At 44.7% G+C, this 25,047-nt stretch overlaps 1 protein-coding gene across 1 annotated transcript in view; it reads right to left on the bottom strand.

The window, feature by feature from the left end:
• Window positions 1–25,047, bottom strand: part of COG5 (component of oligomeric golgi complex 5) — a 1,306,288-nt gene that overhangs the window by 1,270,927 nt on the left and 10,314 nt on the right. Inside the window, exon 3 of the mRNA XM_069229832.1 lies at window positions 11,279–11,418. Coding sequence (XP_069085933.1) covers window positions 11,279–11,418 — 140 coding nt within the window. The remainder of the gene's footprint in view (window positions 1–11,278; window positions 11,419–25,047) is intronic.

Below are 25,047 nucleotides of genomic sequence, written 5' to 3'. Positions count from 1 at the left end.
AAAGGCAGTTTGGCAGTACCCGGGGTCTGTTCTAGAGACCAGGGGGATCATGGAATTGTCACCCCAATACCAGAATGGTATTGGGGTGACAATTCCATGATCTTAGACATGTTATATGGCCCTGTTCGGAGTTACCATTGTGATGCTACACATAGGTAGTGACCTATGTGTAGTGCACGCGTGTAATGGTGTCCCCGCACTCACAACGTTCGGGGAATTTGCCCTGAACGATGTGGGGGCACCTTGGCCAGTGCCAGGGTGCCCACACACTAAGTAACTTGGCACCTAACCTTCACCAAGTTAGGGTTAGACATATAGGTGACTTATAAGTTACTTATGTGCAGTAAAAAATAGCTGTGAAATAACGTGGACGTTATTTCACTCAGGCTGCAGTGGCAGACATGCGTAAGAATTGTCTGAGCTCCCTATGGGTGGCAAAAGAAATTCTGCAGCCCACAGGGATCTCCTGGAACCCCAATACCCTGGGTACCTAAGTACGATATACAAAGGAATTATATGGGTGTACCAGTGTGCCAATGAGAATTGGTAAAATTAGTCACTAGCCTGCAGTGACAATTTTAGAAAGCAGAGAGAACATAAACACTGAGGTTCTGGTTAGCAGAGCCTCAGTGATACAGTTAGGCACCACAAAGAGAACACATACAGGGCATACACTATGAGTACTGCCTAGCAGGTTCCCAGTGACACAAGGGCAAAAACAAACATACATACAGTGAAAATGGGGGTAACATGCCAGGCAAGATGGTATTTTCCTACACCTGCACTATATTGTCAAGACATTAGCTCGGCTGAATAAAGTTCCTAAAACTGAGTGGTTCTTTTAGCAGCTAGTTTTTGCACAGGCCAGATCAAGCAGGACCCAACCAACATCAAGTCCGGGATAAATTACCAACAGCCCAAAAATAAGTTACTAAAACTGTTTAAGATTATAACCACTAAGTTAAGTGAGAGACTTGGCTCTGCGTCTTTAATTGAGACGTAGGTAATCAGATGCAAACATACAAATGGCACTCTTCAACTACAAAAAAGAATGCAATCACAAAAAAAAAGAATGCAACCAACACTTCTGAGGAAACATTAATTAAAGAAGTCATTAAGTGCACAAGCTGAATTGCTTTACTGTTTTTATCAAATACATTTAGGTTCAAATTACATGTATATGTCTCTGTTTATCCTTGTAACTTTGCATGTGATTGGCACCAGTCTGTACCCATATTGAACTACAAAACGTGGTTAATTGTTCCTAGCCATATATTCGATCTGGATATCCATATTTTAATAACACGATCTACGTGGCTTTCACATTTTCTACATTTTAGAATATTACTAGTACTTCATTTCATCGTTCACATAAATTGTGGGTTTCCAGCAACTGAGGAATAGGAAATACAACTGCTTATATTTTATTGTAATTTAATTTAATGTGAAACTATAGGTTTCAAAAAGATGTACTTCAGAAGTAAAGACTCAAAAATATGAACTGCAGCAGAAAAAGCCATACAAACAGATATAAACCCAAATTTCGACTGTTAAAAATTCCCAATCACAGCCAAACTAACTTTCTCCCTATGGAATAATTATGAAAATGACTAGTGTATTTGGGGGCAAGTATTTCTAGATGACTTTTATGTTTGCAGCCTATAAGTTTCAGCCTTTTTTAACAGACTATTTCCAATATTCTGTAAGAAATTGGGTTATTGGTTGATGGGGTAGTAGCTGCATTCAGGCAGCATCCACAGTCCTTGACAGGGTGAACCAGAAAAGTCACCATATTGACAGTCTTAACTTAAAGTATTATGTATTAAGTAATTATACAGCACAGAAACAATGATAAGCGCCTAAAAGCACAAAATGCCACTCACTGTCATCTGGTCGTGCGAGACCAGAAGTTCCAAATTCAGGCTGAACGCAATGGAGCACCTGCCAGGTTAGACCCACTGAAAATAGTTCCTTCCCAAAAGTCAGACACAAAGAGTCCAGAAGTTCAGGATTTCATCTTATCTTGTAGAGGAAAGCACTCTGATGTCAGCAACGGGTCCAGGACCTGAGAAGGCACCACTTTGGGGATCCGGGCCTCACTCTAACAGAGGCTAGCAGGGTTCAGGAAAGTCCAGTTGCAGCTGCGCCAGCTGTAGGGAGGCCTCTCGTGCTTTTTGTGTTCCTGCAGCTCAGGACATAAGGTCAGTCAACTGGCCCTGGGAGTCACTCAGGTAGCCTTGGAGGAAAGGAGCAGGTCCAGGCTTCCACTGCAGAGAGCTTGGCAGCCTTCAAGGAGCAGGGCAGTCCTCTGGGGAACAAATAAGGCCTCAAGTATCAGTCAGTTCTTCTTCTATGATGTTCCAAGGTCCAGGAGTGTAAAGAAGAGTGGCTCAGGAGGTCCAATATTTATCGTTGAAGTGGGGGAATTTTCTACGCTACCCCCACATCTGAATATGGAAGGTTCTTCCCTTCCTCTGTGAAGGCTCAAAGTCCAGGTTCACAAAAGACATAGGTTAGGTTTCAATCAATCAATCATTATATTTGTAAAGCGCACTACATAACCGCGAGGGTCTCAAGGCGCTGGGGGGGGGGTGGGGTGGGAGGGAAGGGGGTGCTACTGCTCGAAGAGCCAGGTCTTGAGGTGTCTTCTGAAGGTGAGCAGGTCTTGGATCTTTCGGAGGTTGGTCGGGAGGGTGTTCCAGGTCTTGGGGGGAGGTATGAGAAGGATCTTCCGCCGGAGGATTTTCGTAGGATGCGGGGGACGGTGGAGAGGGCGAGGTTGGAGGAGCAGAGCTGTCGGGTGGGGGTGTAGAAGCTGAGTCTGTTGTTCAGGTACGCTGGTCCGGTGTTGTGGAGTGCTTTGTGTGCGTGGGTGAGGAGTTTGAAGGTGATCCTCTTGTCGACGGGGAGCCAGTGAAGGTTTCTCAGGTGGGGGGTGATGTGGTTGCGGCGGGGTATGTCGAGGATAAGTCGGGCGGAGGCGTTTTGGAGGTGTTGGAGGAGCTGCAGGTGCTTGGATGGGATAATTGCGTAGAGTACATTGCCGTAGTCGAGCCTGCTGCTGACGAGGGCCTGTGTCACTGTTTTTCTTGTTTCGGTTGGGATCCACTTGTAGATCCTGCGGAGCACGCGGACAGTGTTGTAGCAGAAGGAGGAGATTGCGTTGACCTGTTTTGACATGGAGAGGGATGAGTCGAGGATGAAGCCAAGGTTGCGTGCGTGGTCGGTTGGTGTCGGTGGGGTCCCCTGCGAGGATGGCCACCACGAGTCGTCCCAGGCGGAGGGGGTGGGCCCTAGGATGAGGGCCTCCGTCTTGTCCGAGTTCGCCTCTCATCCAGTCGGCGACGGCCTTCATACCCTTGTGAAGGTTGGTTTTGTCGGTATGTGGGTCCTTGGTGAGGGAGAGGATGAGTTGGGTGTCGTCGGCGTAGGAGACGATGTTGAGGTTATGTTGGCGGGTCACTTGTGCAAGGGGGGTGTTCTGCTTTCCTTCTTATCTCGTATCAGAGCTTACAGAACATATCAAGAATGCACTTCTGAGTTCGAAGAAGACCTTTATTGTTGTTAATTCTTCCCCACCCACAAGTTCTTGAGGGACGAATTATTAGATTTCAAGCACAAAAAGTATCGCAGCAATGAAAACAAAATATATCACAGTACTTCTCAGTTGCAATGTACACAGCAGGTTATATATATAATGCAAAGCAAAACAAATACTTCACCGTGTGAGAAACTATTTACAGCTTCATCTTTCTGGGGTCTGCAAGTTGATGACTCCGGTCAACTGCGAGAAAGATATTATCTACCCACACGGGAGACAGGCAACTGGCACCAAGTTCCAGTCCGAAGGCAGGCAGAAAATAATCTAATTCTCTGAAGCCCGAGTCATCCGTTACAAAAGTGTGCCCCCTCCTCTCAGACCTGGGAAAACTACGCAAGCCTTCGGAGACTGGCCAGATCTCCTAGACTCCTCCTCCTCCCAGGCCTGAGCAGAAAGGAAAACACCAAATGTACTCTCTCTTATCAGGTCTAGTCTGGTGTGAAGAAAACAGCTTAGTTCATCTTGTGGAAAAACATAGCTTGGAAAAATACAGCTTGGATTCTCAACTGCAATGTCGAACTCCACGTTAAAGGCAATAGGCAGCTAACCTAAATATCAAATATAATGTCTAATGTCATGTCAAAGCCAATAGGCAGCTGAACTGAATACAAAATGCAATGTCTAATATCATGTCAAAGCCAATAGGCAGCTGAGCTGAATACAAAATGTAATGTCTAATATCATGTCAAAGCCAATAGGCAGCTAAACTGAATACATGTCAAAGCCAATAGGCAGAATACAAAATGTAATGGCTAATGCCATGTCAAAGCCAATAGGCGGCTAGGCTGAACAAAACACACAATGTGCTACTGGTTAACATTGAGCAACTAATATGCACAGTAGTGAAACACAAAGTCATTGGTCAAACACAAATAATATCATCACAGGGGGCCATGTAAATATTGAACAGCATCGGGCTGAGGGATGAAACCAGTGGTACGCTGCAGATGATGTTGGTGGCTGCGGATTGGAATGGAGGGAGGCGGACTCTCTGGGTTTTGCCGGAGAGGAAGGATGTAGTCCAGTCAAGGTCTTTCTCTTGGATCCCAGCTTTGTGGAAGCGGATTTTCAGAGTGTGGTGGCAGACCGTGTCGAAGGCGGCTGACAGGTCTAGGAGGATGAGGGCTGATGTTTCTTCATTGTTCAGTTGGCTTCTGATGTCGTCTGTGGCGGCGAGAAGGGTGGTCTCGGTGCTGTGGTTCCATCTGAATCCGGACTGGGAGGGGTTAAGGATGTTGTTGTCTTCGAGGTAGCGGGTCAGTTGTGTGTTGACGATTTTCTCAATGACCTTCGCCGGGAATGGGAGCAGGGAGATGGGACGGAAATTCTTGAGGTCCGCCTTTGGATTTTTGAGAAGTGCGTTGATTTCGGCGTGCTTCCAGCTTTCCGTGAATCTTGCTGTTTCGAAGGAGATGTTGATGACATTACGTAGATGGGATGCGATGGCGGTGTCTGCTTTGTTGTATATTTACAATCTTTGATTGTGCTGGAAGCAAGCCCTTTGAAATGTAAGTGGGCAGGAAACAGCTCTGCCTTTAACCATCCTGGCAGGATGAACCGTCCTGCCCACCTCTAGTCCCCTACTGTTTCTTAAATGTGGAGCCACTACCAGGCCCAGGCAAGCAGTGAAAAACTAATTTTGGAGTTTTCACTAGCAGTGCATGTAAAACTTAAAAACACAACCTGTGTTTTTTTAATATAATGCATTTTGCCCTATTTGTTATCTAGGTCCTACCTCAGGGGTGATTCATATGTCTTACAAAATACATTTTAGGCCTGGCAAAAGTTTTATTCTGCCAGGTTGAATTGGCAGTTGAAAACCGCACTACAGAGTGCAACAGCAGAACTGGCACATGTTTTAAAGTGCTACTTTAGTGGGTGGCAAAATGAAGGCTGAGGCCCACTAGTAGCCCTGGGTGCCAATGCTGGGGACTTACAAGTGAAATTAAATGTGCCAATCAGGTCATAGCCAATTCTACCATGTTTAAGGAGAGAGCACAGCACAGAATACTAGTACCAAAAAAGGGAATTTCCGAAAACAGGAGGGGTGAAGGCAAAACATTTGGGGAAGACCACATCAAGGATGTCAGGTCTAACACATGCAACCAATTTTTATGATTGCACAACTCTACTGTAAGCCAGGCTGTATTAAAGAACACAAGTGGTTTTCCAGCCAATGCCAGCCTTTTGCAGGATTTCTAGAGTGAATAAATAATTCCAAAGGCTGTTTAAAATCCCCACCATTAAAAGATGTTAACCTATCATAGCAAAATAAGCAACATTCTTAAATTCCTAGAAGCCCAACTCCTTAAAGGGAGGTTTAATGCATTTGAGGGAAAGTGGGACCTCTCTGCTTTTGGTTAATATTCTGCCACCTCCCTAAATTAAAGTGATAGACCCATTGTCGACTTTAATTAGTCTCCATCTTAAATTCTTTATAAAACAAATGTGGTATCTGAGAGGAGACACAAAAAAATATGATGGTTTCACAATACAGCAACACAAAACCCGTTCACAGCCTGCTTTATATGAGGGTGTGGGAGATGTGGTTAGTGACACATGCGCTGATACCATGGGGCAAGTAGGAGTAACCATGTCCGATGCTTGGCAGCAATCTTATGCAGACTACCTCAAGCTTGTAAGCAAAGATTCTCCTCTCTTTGACCAAATTTAAAAATAATTTCCCAAGTAGGTTCACTAGAGTGAGACCATTTTGTGGTATGGAAAATGTACCATTGTTCTTAAATACCTTAGTGATTTCAAAAGTTGACAAAAAGTAGATGGTTTTGGAATTTACAATTTCCTAAAAAGTCGCTTAGCACTTTTATTGTTGAGATAGTCCAATTGGATGATAACAGGTTACAAACATGAGTATTAGTACAAAGGGTTTGAAATTAATAGAACTAGTTCATCAGAAGAGGTGCTGCAAATGGATGTATAATTCGAAATACAGGGATAAACACAGGAAGTTGGCAGTTCAGTAAAGTTGCAGGCTCATGTCAGCATTGCGCTATTAAAGAATTCAACGTTGTTAGATTAGAGCTTACCTGCTTGTCAAAGAGTGAAGATTCACCTGGACAACCCAGGTGAATCATCTAAAATAATGGAAGAGACCCCCGGTCCCTACTACAACTATGTATTCATATAGCAACAGTTCATGGTCTCAGCACTACAACGTCGATCAGAGGTGAAGCGTGGCCACCATTTATTAATTTATTTCAGACATATGTATAGTACAGAACTCCCTAAAGGCATAGATAAGCACTTTACAGAGAACAACTGGGTTCTTTATAAAACAATAGGAGCAACAATAACTGCTAACAAGTAGAATAGCAACATCTAGGAGAGAAAAATATAGGGAGTCTTAGTACTCAAAGTGTCATTTCAACATACAGGTTTCAATGCCCTACAAAAGGCAGAGATTCGGGAATTGTATGTCTCTTCCACTATAGAGTTTTAAAATTGTTGGGCGAAGCAGCAGAAGGCTTGTTAAAACATCTGAATACAACCAAACAAAAACAACAAAGACGGCCATCTGCCAGAGCATCCCAGCCCTCTTTGTCTAGGATTGTGTCAAGTACTTGAAAGGGAATGCCCGGTCAGATCCAGATGAGTGCTCCGCAGGCATAAGTGGAGTAATAGGTGCTGTAGTTCTGTAGCCGAAATAAGGGTTTCTTGGATAAAGAAATTTGTGCACTTTGCTGCTTGAGATAGCCGTAGATAGAATACCCTTTCCTGGCAGCGTGCATACCACAAACATTCGAGTAAGGAAATGGGTTTTAACTGAGAGGGCCATGGGATTGGAAATTAAGTGAGTATGGCTGGCACCCTAGGTGCACCCATGGATGTTCTATCTGAGGTGTTATGTTCCAATTCGCCCCCAGGGTGCCATGCGTTGTGTACTCGCCTGGCTAAGTTGTTGGGTTGAAAACTTGGAAATGGGGGATTGCAGGAGCAGGGCGCAAAAAAAGATACAACCTGCTACAAACGGCTGCACACCCAAACAGACTGTAGAATATAACCATTAGAATAAAATTGGGGTGGTGGCTGCGCACTGGCAAAGAGTTCAGTAGCACGGAACAGCCCCGTATAGTCACAGTGTGGTCATGTGGAGCCCAGCAATGTTGCAGCAGGATGGATAGGTCGCCCCGCTACCAACCACTCTTGATGCAGCGTGTCAAGATTGAGACACTGGTGTAGAGGGGAGCCCAGCAGTCGCCATGAGGCTCATTGTTTCAGACATGGAGGCGGGGGAAGACCCCACATCGTGGAGTTAGGTTAATGGCTTGGGTCATAGGAGGATGTCAGCCATCCCTGGTGTCACCAATGATTGGGGGGGGGTCTGTTATCCCTCCCAGGAGCCCCCGGTTATGGTGGAGTGAAGAGAAGATGGCTGAAGGGCCCACACATCTTCTCCTCTCCCCTTCCAAGGTGCTGGCAACATCTCCAGAGGAAGCCTTCCGCCCTCAAAGCTCGGCGCCAATCCTCAATGATCTGTTCCAGGACCGGCAGCTGGGTATTTGGGGGTCCCGAGGAGAAGGTCCACTGAGATCTGCTGCACTTCTAAGGTCACTTGACCCCCCCGTCAATGCAGGCGCCTCGCCACAGTACTCAGCAATCCAGTCACATGTGACTTGCATATCAGTGAAAAAGAGGGATTTGCCATCTGTTAGGATCTTATGGCTGGCCAGGAAAAAGTAGGGAGTACTGAACCCTCAGCTGGCGGAGTCTCCTCTTTACCGCCAAGAAGGAGGCCCGTTGGTGTTGCACCACTTGGGTGTAGGCAGGGAACAGGATTATACTGGCATTCTCAAACCACAGCCGTCCTGCCTGACTAACCACAGCAAGAATTGCGCCCCAACATTGGGCATGGCTGCGCACCCGAGACAAGTCTGTGTGCTGGCCCTTTCCAGTGACCCGGTGAAAAGAATGGCAGAACATAAGATTTGAGCCAGGTCTCATTGAAGGCCAGAGGATCTTGGCCTTCTAATCCCTCCAGTAGACCCAAGATCCAGAGGTTGCTTCTGAGGAAGCGTTTGTCTGCATCTTCCACTCTCCCCTTGAGTGCCCCCACTGTCTTCTAAGTATCTGAATACCAGGTGATTGGCGGTGAACTGTGATTGTAGTTCGGTTAGTATTTTTTTATCTTTGCAACCCCTGTTTCGAAATCGAAGGTCTTGCAGGAGCCCACAAGCCTTTGCCTTGTCCAAAGATAAGGTGTGTGGAGAGTGTGGGGTTTCAGGCTTAGTGCCTCCCCACCCTGGCAGTCCCTTTGTGCCTCCCTGGAACTTGGCGATCAAGCTTAAAGGTTGGTTGTTTGGTAGGGGATTGCCCCCCAGGATTTCAGGCCTCACTTGTGCTCATGTTCTACAGCCTCCAAGTTCCAGGCCCAAGGTTCTCCGGTATGGTGCATATCAGAGGTACCACAGGTTGCCCCGCACTTTTAAGGAGACATGCAGGACCACCGGTATCTGGAGCCAACCGCTCCCAAGGGGCTGAGAGGTGTGAACCACTGCAGTGCCTGGAACGGAGCCCTCTGTGACCTTCATGCCTATGCCCTCTCCCGCTTAGGGAGGGGACCTGCAGGTCTGGCAAAAGCGGTCGCCTCTCCAATCAAGTCAAGAGCCAATGAGCCGGATCCGATCGCCACGTCTTCTAGAGACAACAAGGCAGGCTCTCTAAGATTGCCCGAAAAGCGAGATGTGATCTCCCCGTCAAGGGGGTGCTGCATCCAGGTTTGCAGCTCCTCTGCAGCACCTTGGTTGGATCCCTCCCTGCAGAAGGAGGTGCAGGGGCCAAAGGCAAGGCTGGAGGATGCAGAGGGTCACTCCACGTAGAATAAAGTATGCTTTTTAGGCTTCCTTGAAGTTGCTGAGAGCCAGGCATGGAGCTGTTCCTTGAAGAATGGTTAACAAAGACTGCGTGTGGCTAAGGTCCCAAACTACTGGTCCATTGAAAGGGCACACAGAATTCCAGGGCATTACTCCCCCCGCTTCGGATCTCCTCCATGACCTATTATAGCACATCTTCAGCTATTGGGACATAGACCTGATATTGCAGTTATTCAGAGACAAGGGACCCTGCACCCACAATGGAGCTACAATCATGGCGTATCCAGACTACACAGCAGAGGTACAGAGAAGGAGCAACACCTTCCCACCAGTTAAAACACAGTTCGACACCCTGGGTCTATCGTATGCACTAGCTACAGGTAATTGACTAACTCTACGCATTTCTTCAACACCCCTACAGAGGCGTGGAACTGACTGCGCTCAAAAGGTATCCAACGGCTCACCGATGCCTCTCGGAATGAGCTGGGAGGTTGGTCAGATGGGAAGCAGAAACACCACCAACTACCACGAAAAACCCTCTACCGTCCCAGGGATGAACAGGCAGCCCTAGAGAGGGAACGGGTAGCTGCTGAAGTCTCTACTCATGGCTCCAACTGCTACAGGCTCCTGACCACAGACACTGATGCTGAATTGGAAATTAGAGCTCCTGGATCCATTGCCTCTGGAGCAGGATCACTAGTTACTCCTCTGGGCTCCGGATTGCTAAGGCTGCTCTTGCCTCTCCCCATCTGGCCTCACCCTCTGAGGCCATTAATGTGAGACCCCGGAACATGGGAGGCCTCCGAGTGTTGGGGTAGAATACCCGAATTATGATGATCGGGTTCAAAGCTCTCTCCACAAATATTGGCTGACTCTTTGCTAATGACATTGGTTTGCCCCACACCTCCATCCGTAGGGTACTTCCAATAGACCCTTTCTTTCCAATGGTGTATACCATGTTTGAATTTAGTGTTTGGATGTTTCTCACACAATGCCTGTTGGTGTCCAAGTCTGGGAGGGTGGGTGCTTTGTTGTATTACAGTTTTTGTGTGTTTCGTTTGATCTGGCTGGGGGGTGCGAGAATGTGGAGACACGGGATGAATGTTTTAAGTATATGACTATATCCTCTGCAGTTTTGAGGGTACTTTGGCACTCCTTCCACTACTAATGCCTATGATATTCACTGTGCTAACCTGGAATTGTAGGGAGATGGTCACATCTACTAGGTGACATAAGATCTATATGTAACTTAGACGCCGAAATGTGCATAATGCATGCCTCCAGGAAACGCACCTTACTAAGACAAAACTGGAGAAGGTTGCCAAACACTGGCAAGGACAAACTTTTGGTACTGTGTATTCAGCCTATGCTCGTGGAGCATTGATTTGGGTGGTGCCAGGGGTGCCTTTTGTTAGGTATAGGACATTCATTGATACTGAAGATTGATATGTACTGGTGAGGGGACTATTAGATGGGCGTCCTCTTTCTTGTTCTCAATTTATGTATCTAACATACATCAGGGTGATTTTCCCCACACATCTCTGACCTTCATACTTGACCCACATGCCCCTGGGATCTGGTGTGGCGACTTTAATTGTGTCCAAGATTCTCTTTTGGACAGCTCAGAGCCCCCACTCCCAGGCACCAATGGGATACAGGCAACAAAGCACTTTCAACGCTGGTCTGCAAAGCTTCATATACATGATGTCTGGCGGTTAGGACACCCAGCTGACATGGAATGAGTGCTTTGGACATTCAAAAGTAAGTTTTACTTGAATTCCAATACTCAAAGGCAGTACAGATAGTGTTTTGGTAAACTCTGAACCAGTATGGAAGTGTCACTTACCTGTAAGTGGAGCTCTTTGTCCAGCTGGCTGATGCCCTGTGCAAGCTTTGCTAACTGCTCTGCAATCACAGCTTGATGAATGGACTGGGAAGTATAGGTCTTCACATCAAAGTCTTCTTTCAAAAAATCAGCATAGCAGTCTGGAAAAAAAAAAGTTAAATCAAACAAAATAAATTCTTATGATTTTGAAATCAATGCTTATGTACCAGTATTAAAAACTAGGCAGAGCTTGTCATAAAGCAAACAACGAGAGAAGCATAACAAGTAAGAGCACTGTGAGGACATAAGGGGAAAGGGCTCTAGACTGCAACTATTTGGAAGCTAATGCTTCCACAAAACAGGAGCAGTGGAACTGCTCAATGAGGGTACATATCATCGGCCTACACTGAGACAATATACCCAACTTCAACCACCCTGAATGCCCATTTCTGCAGCCTGTTTCTAAGCACTATAACCAAAGGCCCACACACCAGTTCAAACAAACAGGTTGAGAGCGAGTATCCTGCCAGGTACCATGTTCAACAGTCCACCTGTCAGATATTATGTCAACTGTTTCCAATTTAGCTGTGGGTTTGAAGGAGAATCCCAACCAAAGAAGCTCCTCTCAAATCCATACTTTTTCAGGATCTCAAACATGTTTTCCCAGTCAAAGGAATAAACACCTTTTCTTTTCTAAGACTATGAAGGTGTCATACTCTTCCAATTGAACAGAATCATGGATTGGGTTAGTCTGTGTATTTTCACTGTGGCGCTAAGTTCTAATATAGATTTAGAATGATCCTCATGCACCAGGCTCCCTCTATTTCCTTTCAGCCTATTCGCTATTACTTTACAAATAATTTTAACATCAGCATTCGTCATATACTGGGGTCTATAGGAAGATGGGTACAGAGTGATCTTTTCGGCCTTTACCAACATGACTACAAACAGTTTCCCTCACCAATAGCTGGAGGCTGCCACATTGCTTGGCTTCACTATACAGCTAAATAATACTATCACGGAGCTGGTGTTTGCATGTTTTATATCAGCCCTCTTGAAGACTACCCCCCTCCCTTTCCCTCTATCCCCTCCAACTATTCCTTGTTTTGTATTTCTAGTTCTAATTCATCTGTTGGTACATCCCTCAGTCAGGCAGAGTACTTTCCCTGATGTAGTTCTGAACGAGCGAGCATTTTGTCTGTGTCTATGATTTATTTGACAGACAAGAAATGCATAAGGTTTATGTTGATGTCTTTTTGTGTCGCTGCTAGCATCCCATCTAGTTTTCTTATGGCCATTAAGAGTGGGGCAGTTGTTTCTCATTTTAGTAACCATTACATTATTTTTTCCCACTTTGTCACCCTCCCTAAATAGGAGCTGTCTATAATCTTTCAGTGTGAGTCTGTCTAGCACATCCTGTGTCTCACCCATAACCCTCTTGGCTTTTAGCCATTTTACTTTATCTTTGAGTTTGAATGGGTCCTCCCTCTGTCGTGGGTTAGGCTTTCTTCCTGTACTTTCAGGGCACTCTGCATCGGTCGCTTGTCTGCAAATCCCCCATAGTACTATTCTTATTGGTTTCCAATCATAGCTCCTCTCATTTTGTGGAAAAACATGGTTGGCTGGATGCTGTGACAGTTAATACTTGTGGATGCAATCTCCAGGCAGGCACACTAGCCCTACATCTCTCAACGCTGAGCTCCATCAATAAGGTTGAATGTTCGATAACGGTTTAAATATTGAAAATTGATAACCTTCAAGCCAAAGTTCTGTCTAATCTGCTGTGTCATGCGTAGTTGACTAACAGGAGAATTCTATGTCAGGACCGGAGGCGAGGATTACGTTTAACTTCATCCACTTTAATAAACAGCAGTCGATTTATAGAACATTTTACATAAACTACTGAGCCCATGAAGCCTTGGGATCAGGAAGGAAACGAAAGAGCATCCAATGGCATGAAGCGGAAGGGGAAACAACCAATCAGCTGGAAAGTGTCCATAATATAGTCCATTGTTAATATCTCTATCTCAGCTTTTTCCTGCTGCTTGCAGCTGGGATAAGTTTCACAGTCTTACATTCCTTACATTTCTTGTGCCTTAACCTATATGTTTCCAGGTTGTTTCTATATTTATTGTATTATTTGATTCAATTTATTTTTTTTACTGCACATTGTTTATTTGTTTATATTTGCCGCAGGAACGATTTTCCGCTCCTTTGTTTTGAAGGTACGGTTCCCGTAGTGCTGTTGTTTTGACATTAGATGGAATCTGACGCACTTACATTGACAAGATGCTCAGTAAGAACTGTCCCTCACTGAAAGGGAAGCTGCGTGCCTCTAATCTTTGCCTGGAGCTGAACGCCCAGAGCGCTGGGGTCTGGAAAGCCAGACAGGCTGAATATTTTATCAAACCAGGTTGCATCCAGAAACTATTGGAAAAGGAGTCGAGTAATTGCCTTAGAGCGGAGTGTCCCCGGCCTTCTTTGTCAGACGAAGTTGCCCTAACCCTTGAGTTAGACTCCAGGGTGTTCACCTTTTTGCAACAAATCATTAAATACCCTAAAAAGGGTATTGATAGGTCCTGGTAGGTGTGCCAGGACAAGCTGTTGGATGTCTCTTGTTCCCTAACAAAAGGTTTAGACATGGTTGAGGATAGAAAAGCTATACGGTCTGTAATCTCTCCAGTGATGCTGTCAGGTTGTGGGCAACACGCAGTTATATTCTTAGGAAATGCAAAATGCACTCTTTTGATTGAGCAACGACGTTCCCTCGTAATTAAAGTAGGTCCTTAACATGGAGATCTGGCAGCTTCTGAAGCAGGGCCAGTTGCACAAGGCGGATTGTTCAGAGAGCATTTTATTAAAGAATTGGGAAAATTTGTAAACACCTTCATGTCTTTAGATAAGGCTCACTCATTGATTAAAAAGGTTTTTCCTTCCTGTGTTTTTCACAGGGTTGGTCACAGCAGGGGCTGCTCAGCCAGGCCCCTTCTTTCGTAAAACTTGTTTAGAGGACAAGGCTCCCGACTAGGACAACCTCCAGATTAGACACAATTTGCAAACTTCTACTTGACAAGAGGCAGACCATTCCATCTTATTCAGGTAAGTGTTTCCCTTCTTCTCTTCTAAAAGTAGGGGGCCGCCTGGCAAATTTTACTCAGGCCTGGGAAACAATCACAAGGGATGCGTGGATCCTACAGACCATCAGGGGCTTTCACACAGAATTTCACGGCAACCACAAAGAACTTGCTACTCATCGTCCCATTCATTTCTCTTCTCATGACACCGCTCTGCGGAACGCGGAGGTTGCAGCTTTGCTGGAAAAAAGCGATTTTGGTCCAGCTCAGCCTCATCCTTGCGGTTTCATCAGTAATCTTTTCTTGGTTGACACAAGGCCAATAAGGGGGGGGGGAGGGGTTAGTGGGTCAAAGGGCAGTCATAAACCTTTGTGACTTCAACGATTGGCTCGTCTCTTGACATTTCAAAATGGAGGGGATTTACATTCTACGTAATGTTTTGCATCCACTAGACTGGCTAGTCTGTCTAGACTTAAGACATTTACTTGACTATTCCAATTTTTCCACCTCACCGACGTTTTCTCCAATTCGTTTGGCATCTCAAACCTTCTAATTTGCCACCCTTCCTTATGGTTTATCCTCGGGACCCTGGTGTTTCACCAAGGTTCTCAAACTGGTCATGGAGCACCTCAGGGCGCAGGGAATACGCCTAATTATATGCTTGGATGACATTCTTCTTTTAGCTCAGTGTCCTTGTCAATTACAGGTTACTGTCAACCTTCTCCAACAGCTCAGTTTCATCATAAACAAATACAAATCCCTGCTAGTTCCTTCTCAAAAAGCAGTTTGTCTAGGTTTCATAACAGATTCCGTTTCAGCCACTCTAAGGCCCTCATTATGACTTTGGCGGTCTTTTCAGAAGACCGCCAAAGCCACGGGCGCCAGATTGCCCGTTTGGTAGGACTCCTCTTTTCACATCCAAGCAATATTTCCTGGCCTTTTCGATTATTGAGGGCAGCAACGTTTAAAAGCTGCAAGGGTCTATCATACTCTCACATGATCTTCCCATCAGAGGAAGCTTGAGAGGAGACCAATTGGTGGCTCTCCCATATTGATGCCTGGAATGGCAGAGCAATCTTTGGCTCAGACCTAGACCTTATCATCGAGTAAGACGCCAGCAGATCAGGTTGGGGTGCACGGTGTGGAGATTTTTCCACTGGAGGTGTATGGTCTCTGAACGAACAAAAAAAGTTACATATAAATTGTCTAGAACTTTTAGCTGGTTCCTTTGAGGTCAAATGCTTGACCAAGGACTCAATTCAGATGTGTATCCTTCTAAAAAAACATGGACAATCAGCCACCTTGGGAGGAACACGTTCCAAGACTCTTTCCAATCTCGCAACAAGTTTTTTGCAATATTGCCTAGACCAACAAATTTCTGTGACAACAGAGTGCCTTCCCGGTCAGGAAACTCAGATGACCTATTTCCAATCCAGACATTTTTGAGATTCCAGCCTCTGGAAGCTCCATCCGGAAATATTTTCCAATTTCAAGGACCATTGGGGCCCTTTCTCTGTAGATCTTTTTGCTTCCAGATTAGACCATCAACTTCCCTTGTTCTTCAGCTGGAGGCCAAATCCACTTGTGGCTGCCACAGACGTTTTTCTCCAGGACTGGAATCAGAAAAGCAGTTATGCTTTTCCTCCTTTTGTGATGATCCCTCAAATTGCCACTCAAGTACGTCGCCAGCAGGCCATTATAGTCCTGATTACGCCAATTCCAGTTCTTTTGGAACTTTTTTGGGATTCTCCAATACGACTCCCCCCGTTTCCATTGATTCTCCTCAATCCCGACCATATGCCTCACCAAATGGTTCTAGAAGGATCTCTATCTATAATGGCGTGGCAAATTTCAGAGGACAATAGTTGGTCCCAGGCCTTTCGCACCAATCTGAGGACCTCGTACACAAAGTCTGGGCTCTCAGCACTTCTAAACAATACAAGTCAGCATGGACTCACTGGTCGCATTGGTGTTTGCGACAGGATCTCGATCCTGTGGATGCCGATGTAGTACATATCATCAATTTCTTACCCAGTTTAGCTATTGAAGGTCTAGCTTACCGCTCAATCAATACTTACAGATCAGTCATTTCTGCTGGACATTCTCCGTTGAATAGATCTCCTTTAGGAGAACACCCACTTGTGTGTAGTCTTCTTCAAGGAATCAGACTTTCCCTTCCTCTGGAACCACGCACCTCTACCCTTTGGGAGGTTAATCATGTTTTAAATGTAATCATGTCCTGACAACATAATCAATATTTGTCCAGAAAAGAGCTTATAGCTAAATTATTTATGCTGCTATGTCTTGTATCCTGCATAAGAATTTCAGATGTCAGTGCCTTGGATATCGCCGGTAGAACCATTTCTGCATCTGGAATTTCTTTAATGGTAAGTAGGAGAACAAAATGTATCTTGCTTTCCCAGATTTCCCTAAGATGTACGTGGTACAATGCCTTAAAGCATATGAAGAGATGTCTTTGAAATTTCAACCTCCTGGGGAACGTCAGCTTCTCATTGCAGTCAGAAAGCCACACAAAGCAGTTGCTTCCCCCACCACTGTACGCCAAGTATGTTGGGTAATGCAAGAGGCTGGAACTGATCTGTCCTTATTTGGTGCACATTCCATTCGTGGAGCCATGGCCTCAAGGGCATTCACTTTAGGTGCCTGCTTGGAGGATATCATGAATGCTACAGTCTTGCCTTCAGATTCTACTTGTAAAAGGTTGTATTTTGAATCAGCTCTTGATACAGCTCAGCACATAGTGGATAAGCTTTGAACTGCATAATCCTTGCCTCCGGTCCGGACATCGAATAAAACATTTCCTAGCCGTGATCCCGCCTCGTTACTAGTAAGTAAAATGTTTCTGTTGGTTTGATTTGTTATCAATACCAATGTACCATATAGAAATATGCAAAAGGGTCCAATTGGAATTCTTCCCGTACAAAATGCCTGTTCGTTCGACAAACGTGGGAACTTAAACCGGAGGAAATGGACCCTATGGGGTGCATTCACCAGGGCTTTCTCAAGGCATCATAAAGATACATTTGTGTCTCTAGTAATGAACAGAACTTTTTTTGACATAGCAAATATTCAGTTGGACCAGTGGTTTCCAAACTTTTTAATGCCGCGCCCCCCCAGTTGAAAAATAAAAATCATTGGGACCCCCTCAGAATTTTTCACAATTGTTTTATAAAAATCGAAATGTTTAAATATGCCTAAACCTATTTAAACATTGCAGTTAAGTACTGTTACCTTTTTAAAAATGCAATAAGCACACTAAAAATAAAAATGCACAAGCTTCTGCTGAAAACAAAGGCATGTTATCTGCATTATGCTTTTTTTCCAGTGTCTGTCGCCCCCCCCTGGCATCACTTGAGGCACCCCTAGGGGGGCCCGCCCCCTAGTTTGAAGACCTCTGCGTTAGACCGTTTGAGCCACTAATGCAGAAAGATTCGGTCAGATGCGTCCATCACCATTGTAAGGGATGCCATGTATCTGATTCTCTGGTTATAACTCAGATTTTCCTTGCAGGCCTTATTTTCAGTAATTGTTTAAGTTTTCCTCTAATTTTCATTTATGACCTCTTCTTAGGATCTGAGACGGTTAAACAAGACGTTTAAGAACACATCACAGTGTTCCTTACGCTACGAAAGAGGAGATGAAGACAATAATGATGGACTATATGATGGACACATTCCAGCTGACTGGTTGTTTTCAATTCCGTTTCATGCCATTGGATGTTCTTTCTCCCAAGGCTTCATGGGATCAGTAGTTTTTGTTTCAAAATGTTCTATAAATTGGCTATTTATTAAAGTGGAGAAAGTTAAGTATAATTCTCTTCTCCGTGTCCTTAATAGAATTGTAACTTTCTGTTACAACAGCTAGGAAATCTTTTATTCTATTGCATTTAGGTGAAGTTGTCTTCAAATATCCATGTATCCCAATACATTCCTAACTTCAATAAGTGCAGTAGACATAGCTGGTTTTGTGGGGTTTCTGGAGAATGTATTTCCATAGTTTGTTCCAAATAGAGTTAAAATCACCAGCCTAAATAAGGAGGAAAAACCAGATCTAATATGGACCAGGAGAATGCTATGTTGTCCTGGTTTGACCCATAGATGTCCAACAAACATATCTCTCCACCATCCAGCAATCAATATACCAGAACATAGCTCCCTTTGGGTTCAGCCCTAGAATACTGGTGCTGGAAGGGTACACTTACACGTACACACACACACACACACACACACACACACACACACACACACACACGCACACACACACACACGCACACACACACACACACACACACACACACCCCCCCACACCCCCTCCCCCCACCTGAATAAGCAGGTGGGAACATTTGTCCTCTCCATCTTTTCTCAATTTACCAATCTTTTATGTCTGTGAGATGTGTCTTCTCTAAGCACCCCACACTTATGGAACCCTGTATATGTATCTTTTAACTTAATTATTCGGCTTGCAGATATTCCATGTGAAATACTTAGTCTATGAAACGTTTATTTAGTACAGATACAACTATGCTTCCCCCCACATGCCTGACAATGTAGAATGCTCATTTCCTGCCCATCCACTCCCATGTATCAGTGACTGTGCATTGCTACCATGTGTCATTAACCCGGCTGCTTCTTCTAAGACAGTGACGACTTCGGACCCCCCACCCCACCCACCAGTTAAGCCCTCTTTGTACCAACTCGCAAATCAATGCTCATTAGGTAGATGAACACCTAAATAAAACTAAACTGCAGATCTGTATCAGGTGAACATTCCAGTGTCAACTACTGTACACAGAATATATCATCAATACTAATGTCTGGAAACGCAGAGGGGTCACCACACAGCTTTCCCATGATCTAGCTGACTGACCCTTGAAATTCCCTCCACCTTTCCTAAATCAAATTTGGAGTACTGTATTCCTCCCTACCAATACTAGCAGAGAGAGCTACCTTATAGTAGCCCCCCACTCCCATGCAATTCTCCAGTTCTCCCTGTCTTCCAAGTACAGTTTTGATCATTCCCTTCAATACCATTACATTCTGAACTTACACAACTGAAGCCACAGATTGAGGTAAAGGATGTGTATCAGTCCAAGTACGTACATTCAAGACTAGATCTACCAGGAGAGTTCAGGCCATTGATATGGTTTCTTAAGGTTATGTGTGCAGATCATCAACACTAGCAGTAGGTCTGTTCCTCCCCAGCAGAGACAAGGCAACCAAGCTTTCCTGCAGGCCAAGTACAACCATGTCATTATCTCTGACCACCACTCTCAAATCGCGTGGTGGAAATCTTAAGCCATGTGCACTTTGTGAAGTGAATTCTGTCTGTCTAACTTTCCTGGCTGGAGCTCAAGGTGCTGGTCAATTGAGGAGCTCTCGCCAGCCTGTTTGCTTTCTCCAGCCAATCCAAATCCTGATCTGCTGAAGAACAAAAGAAAGAAAAAAAAAGTGTGCTTGTCAATCATATCTAACACCTAGCTTTGCTAAGAATAGCAACGTTTAATATTCATAGCCTTTAGTTTGTGTTAAGCAGCTTCCAAGGATTTTCTAAGCTTTTTTAAGCTTTCGTATATAATCAGGCATCACTATTTTGCTTTCAAACTTGTATCCCCAATTCTCCTGCCATGCTGAAGGATGGGGGTATCTGTTCATATAGTTGGCGGCTTTAGCAAGGATTGCTCTAGAGATTTTTATTCTTTATCTCCATTTATTTTAGGTTTGGTCAAAATTTAAATTACACTGGAGTAATTGCCATAATTTTAGTAATTTTGTGTAACAAAACTTACAGAGATTATGACATTACACAACATTGCATAATTTCAGAGAGCAATTTTAACACGCAATGAACAATTTGGTTTTTTAACTCGAGCAGCACTGGTAATTGTGAGAGCGAACTACAAATCTGAATAAAAATGGCAGTGTTTTCAATGCGAACAGCAGTTACTTTACCATGGGCGATAAAGTAACATTTCAGATAGAGGTTTTAGACGAGCGGACCGTTTGGATAATTTTTTAGTGCAGAGCTACAAATCTTAAAGGGAGCTGCAGTGCTTGGAACGTGAGTGACTGGAAATCAAAGCCAAATTACATTTTTGAAATTACTTTTTACCCTAACTAATCATTTGGGTTATTTGTTGAGTACGAGATGCACTTCGTATAACTGTGCATAACTTTGCGTTGTTATGCTACATGTAAATATGCAAGTTAAGTCCAGCACTAATATATTAATGCAACACAAACCTCTTGCTACCACTACACAGTGCCACAGTGTGTGGACATCAAAGAGGTGTCTGATGCAAAATACTGTGTCCAAATATACAAGCTATTCAAAACCATGTATGATTCAATAAGAAGAAGTCTTTAATGTTAAGGTGAATGCTACAAGGAAACAAAGGTGATTGCTTCAAGCTTAACGTCCCTTGCGGACAGAGCTACAAAAGTAAAAATGTCAACTATTTGCAGAATACAACAATTTGCTCATTGATTAAATTATGATACATACAATCTTCTACAACTTCCTATCTCCAAATCAATTTCAGGTTCTAAAATCCAATGTCTCCGACTATGTCTGTGAAAAGGGAAAAGACCCCAAAAAAAAAAAAATCATGCATGCCTGTGTTATTCTTGGCCCTTGTGCAAAAACTAACTTTAATGCCTGATTTGTAACGTGTGTGTTCTTACCAATTGTTAGAAATGGGGTCTGTAGTTGGCAGTCAGTTTGCACCCTGTCCCAGTAGGGACCCTCACTCTAGTCAGGATAAGGGAGATACCCAGTTCAAATAACCCTTGCTCACCCCCTTGGTAGCTTGGCACGAGCAGTCAGGCTTATATCAGAAGCAATGTGTGAAGCATTTTCACATAACACACAGCCATACAGTGAAAACAATGCAAAAGGACGCCACACCAGTTTTAGAAAAATAGCCAGTATTTGTCTGTGTAAAACAACACCAAAATGAGAAAAATCCAACTTACAATAAAGATATGAATTTTGCAAGAATTAATGTAAAAATACAGTTCCTTGAAGTCGATAGCTCCGCCTAGGGCTAGCACGGCGTTGTGAACAACAAATACAACAGGTCAGGCCGGAAGCAGCGTCTATGGGAAGACCTGCAAACTTTATCTTGGAAATGTAGGACATCGTGATCCTCACAATGAGATCTGGAGTGCGAGGTCGCTGGTGATGGTTCCGGCGGTCGGTGCGGGGGTCGTCGGGTCCTTGAAGTCACACGAGTTGCAGATCAAACACCGGGCTGATGACAGTCAAAAGCGCTAGCGTGAATGGTGTTGGGGCTGCGGTGCGAAGCAGGACGATTCGACATGTGGTTCCCACAGGTCACGGTGCAGGCAGCGGCTCGGTGGCGCCATCCTGCGGCGTCGGTGAGACCAGGGCTGTGGGGTGAAGCAGGGCGGAGCAACATGAGATGTCTCCAGGTTCCAGTGCTGGCAGCCTCATCATCATTCATGAAGCGCCCAAGGCAGCGGTGCGGCAAGGGGCAGTCTCCGTGCGGCACCAACGGGTAGCAGTGCAGACAGGGGCGTCTGTTGAGGACACTGGAGTCGATGGCACTGGCGTCAGTGGATCAGGGCTGTGGTGCGTTGTGTACCTCACATGTGGGTTCCTCAGGCCACGCTGTAGGCAGCAGCTTCGGTGTTAGCGTGGAGCGGTATTGTCGGGATGCTAAGGTCGCAGTGTGAGCAAGGCAATGTGGAATGTCAGACCCACAGGTCACGGTCCAAGCCGCGGTTCGGTGATGGCATCAGGTAGCGGCGTCGGTGAACCGTTGGTTGTGGTGCGGCGTGGGGCATGGCTCCGTGTGGCGTCGTCCGGTCACGGTGCAGTAAGCGGCGTCATTGACGGCATCGCAGTGATTTTTCTTCTGTTGCAGCACAAACCACACAGTTCCCAGTGGTGTAGGCAAATGAAGCTGACTTCTTTGATATCCCTGAGACTTCCAACAGGAGGCAAGCTCTACTCCAAGCCCTTGGAGAAACTTCACAAGCAGGATACCCAGCAAAGTCCAGTCTTTGCCCTCTTTAAGGCAGAAGCAGCAATTGCAGGCCAACCCAAAGCACAGCACACACAACAAAGGGTCTGTACTCCTCCTCCAGCTCTTCAGTTCTCCTCCTTGGCAGAGGCTCCTCTTGATCCAGAAGTGTTCTAAAATCCAGGGTTTGGGGTCCACTACTTATATTCCTTTCTGCATTTGAAGTAGGCAAACCTCAAAGGAAAGTCTCTGTTGTTCACAAGATCCTTCCTTTCCAAGGCCTGGCCCCAGACACACTCCAGGGGTCCAGAGATTGCATTGTGTGAGGACAGGCACAGCCCTTTCAGGAGTAAGTGTCAGCTCCTCACTCTCCACTCTAGCCCAGGAAGCTCATCAGGATATGCAAGCTAAATCCCCTGCAAATTTTGTGTCACTGTCTAAATGTAATTCACAACAGCCCAACTGTCAGTCTGACCCAGACGTGGAATACACAAGTAGGCAGCAGCACAGAATGTTTTAAGCAAGAAAATGCCCACTTTCTAAAAGTGGCATTTTCAAATTGGCAATCTAAAAACCAACTTTGCCAAAAGGTGTATTAAATTGTGAGTCCAGAGACCACAAACTCCACATCTCCATCTGCTCCCAATGAGAAACTTCACTTAAAAGTTATTTAGCAGTCCCCATGTTAACCTATGAGATAGATAGGCCTTGGAACAGTGAAAAACATATTTGGCAGTATTTCACAGTCAGGATGTGTAAACACATCAGTACATGTCCTACCTCTAACATACACTACTGAGGGACTACCCTAGGGGTGACTTACATGCAGCAAAAGGGAAGGTTTGGGCCTTGCCAGGTCAAATTGACAATTGAAAACTGCACACACAGGCACTACAGTGGCAGGTCTGAAACATGTTTACATGGCTACTCATGTGGGTGGCACAATCAGTGCTGCAGGCTCACTAGTAGCATTTGATTTACAGGCCCTGCGCACACATAGTGGACTGTACTAGGGATTTGTTAGTAAATCAAATATGCCAACCGTGGATAAACCAATCACCAATTCAATATACATATGGAGCACTTGCCTTTAGCACTGATCCGCAGTGGTAAAGTGCACCGAGACAATAAACCAGCAAAAACAATTCAGAAAAAATAGGAGGAAGGCGGCGAAAGGTTTGGGGATAACCCTGCAAAAAGGGCCATTTCCAAAACCAATGCATTTTAAAGCAGCTTGTTGCTTTGAAAATACACTATTAACAGCAATAAATTATTTTTTCTTGAATTCTACAGCACTATCTGAAGGAGCCCGCTTCATTCGTTGAAAAATATCAATTTATAAAAAGCACAGATTGTCAGTAATAAATAGTCCGAAAGAAATGAATACAACATCAATGACTGGTTGCTTTTGAAATTAAATGTATCCAAATAAATGGTCATCTTGATAAGTTTAGCTAAATTATTGAATATTTTGTAAAGACAACTTATAAGGAAATGCGTTATTAATTGAGGAGAATGCAAGTTTTTCCCAAGTAATAGTAAGCCCCAAATCCTGTCAGATCAAACACGCATTTTAATAACTTAAACCTGGATTCAACCCCTGATAGATATGGTACAAAGCAAACGGGCTGAACTTGGCGAAGTGGGTATTTAGAAGAGCCACAAAAACGAATCAGTCAAAATGCAACACACTTAAATCCCACAACCAATTTCTAAACTAGACTAATGTAGGAAGAAAAACAACAAAATAATTAAAATCCAATCAGGGTAACCAGAGATAATATTTTTTTACATTTTAGTACAAAAAGCACAACAACAACAAAAAGTAAAGCGCCAATCAAAATAAAAGTTACTGTTCGTGGTTGAATGGGACCAATGTGTGATTTCAGTTCAATCAAAATGAAGCTGTAGTTAGATACACCAAATCACAGGTCGTCCTAGTCACATTTTTCTTACATTCTGGTCCTTTTCTTGAGGTCAAAATCCTTCAGCGGGCAGGCAAGGAAGCTGTACTCAACAAAGTCCTCTCAAAATCAAATACAATAGCTGCGAGATCCAGCTGAAGAACCCAAGGTCTCACTTTTTACAACTTTCTGGGGCTCCTCTTGGTCACTTCAACAGCCTCCAGGGCCTTATTGACAGCACTCAGGGGCCAGGACTCGCTTCACTAGAGACAGCCTGCAACTGGTCACTCCAAGAAAAGGGCCTTTTTCAGCTTTTGATGTTCCTGTAGTACCACAGGAGGTCAGGCAACTGACCCCTGGGAGACCAGTTCTTAGTCAAGGATTCTTATAGGATCAGATGGAGCCCTGCACCCCTCCATACAGTTCACAGACAGCAGATCCAGTGCTCTTGGTCTTCCACAGGTTCAGATGTGTTCTAAGGAGCTGGGGTGAAGTGGGACTTTTGTGGAAAACACTAGCCAGTGGGTGGGCAAAACTTACAGACACTACTTACTCAATGGATAAGAAGTTTCCAATGGTAAACCTTCCCCCTTTTTCAGCACATCCTGTTTGCCTTACCGCAAACTATCCCACAGTACATTATTCTTAGTGAAATCCATCGTGGCAGAACTCTTCTGCCCCTGGAGAAGGTGGACGGTCTAGTCAGGTGAATGCCTAGGGATATTAGCATCCCCCTGCCCCCAACCATACCAAACTGTTTCTGGGACCAGCTGGCTCTCCCACCAGAATGGAGCCAGGTCGGCTATA

The sequence above is a fragment of the Pleurodeles waltl genome, chromosome 4_1 (genome assembly GCF_031143425.1).
Source record: "Pleurodeles waltl isolate 20211129_DDA chromosome 4_1, aPleWal1.hap1.20221129, whole genome shotgun sequence".
NCBI lineage: Eukaryota > Metazoa > Chordata > Amphibia > Caudata > Salamandridae > Pleurodeles > Pleurodeles waltl.
The sequence above is the reverse complement of the archived record's forward strand: the minus strand, read 5'-3'. Positions and strand labels throughout refer to the sequence as shown.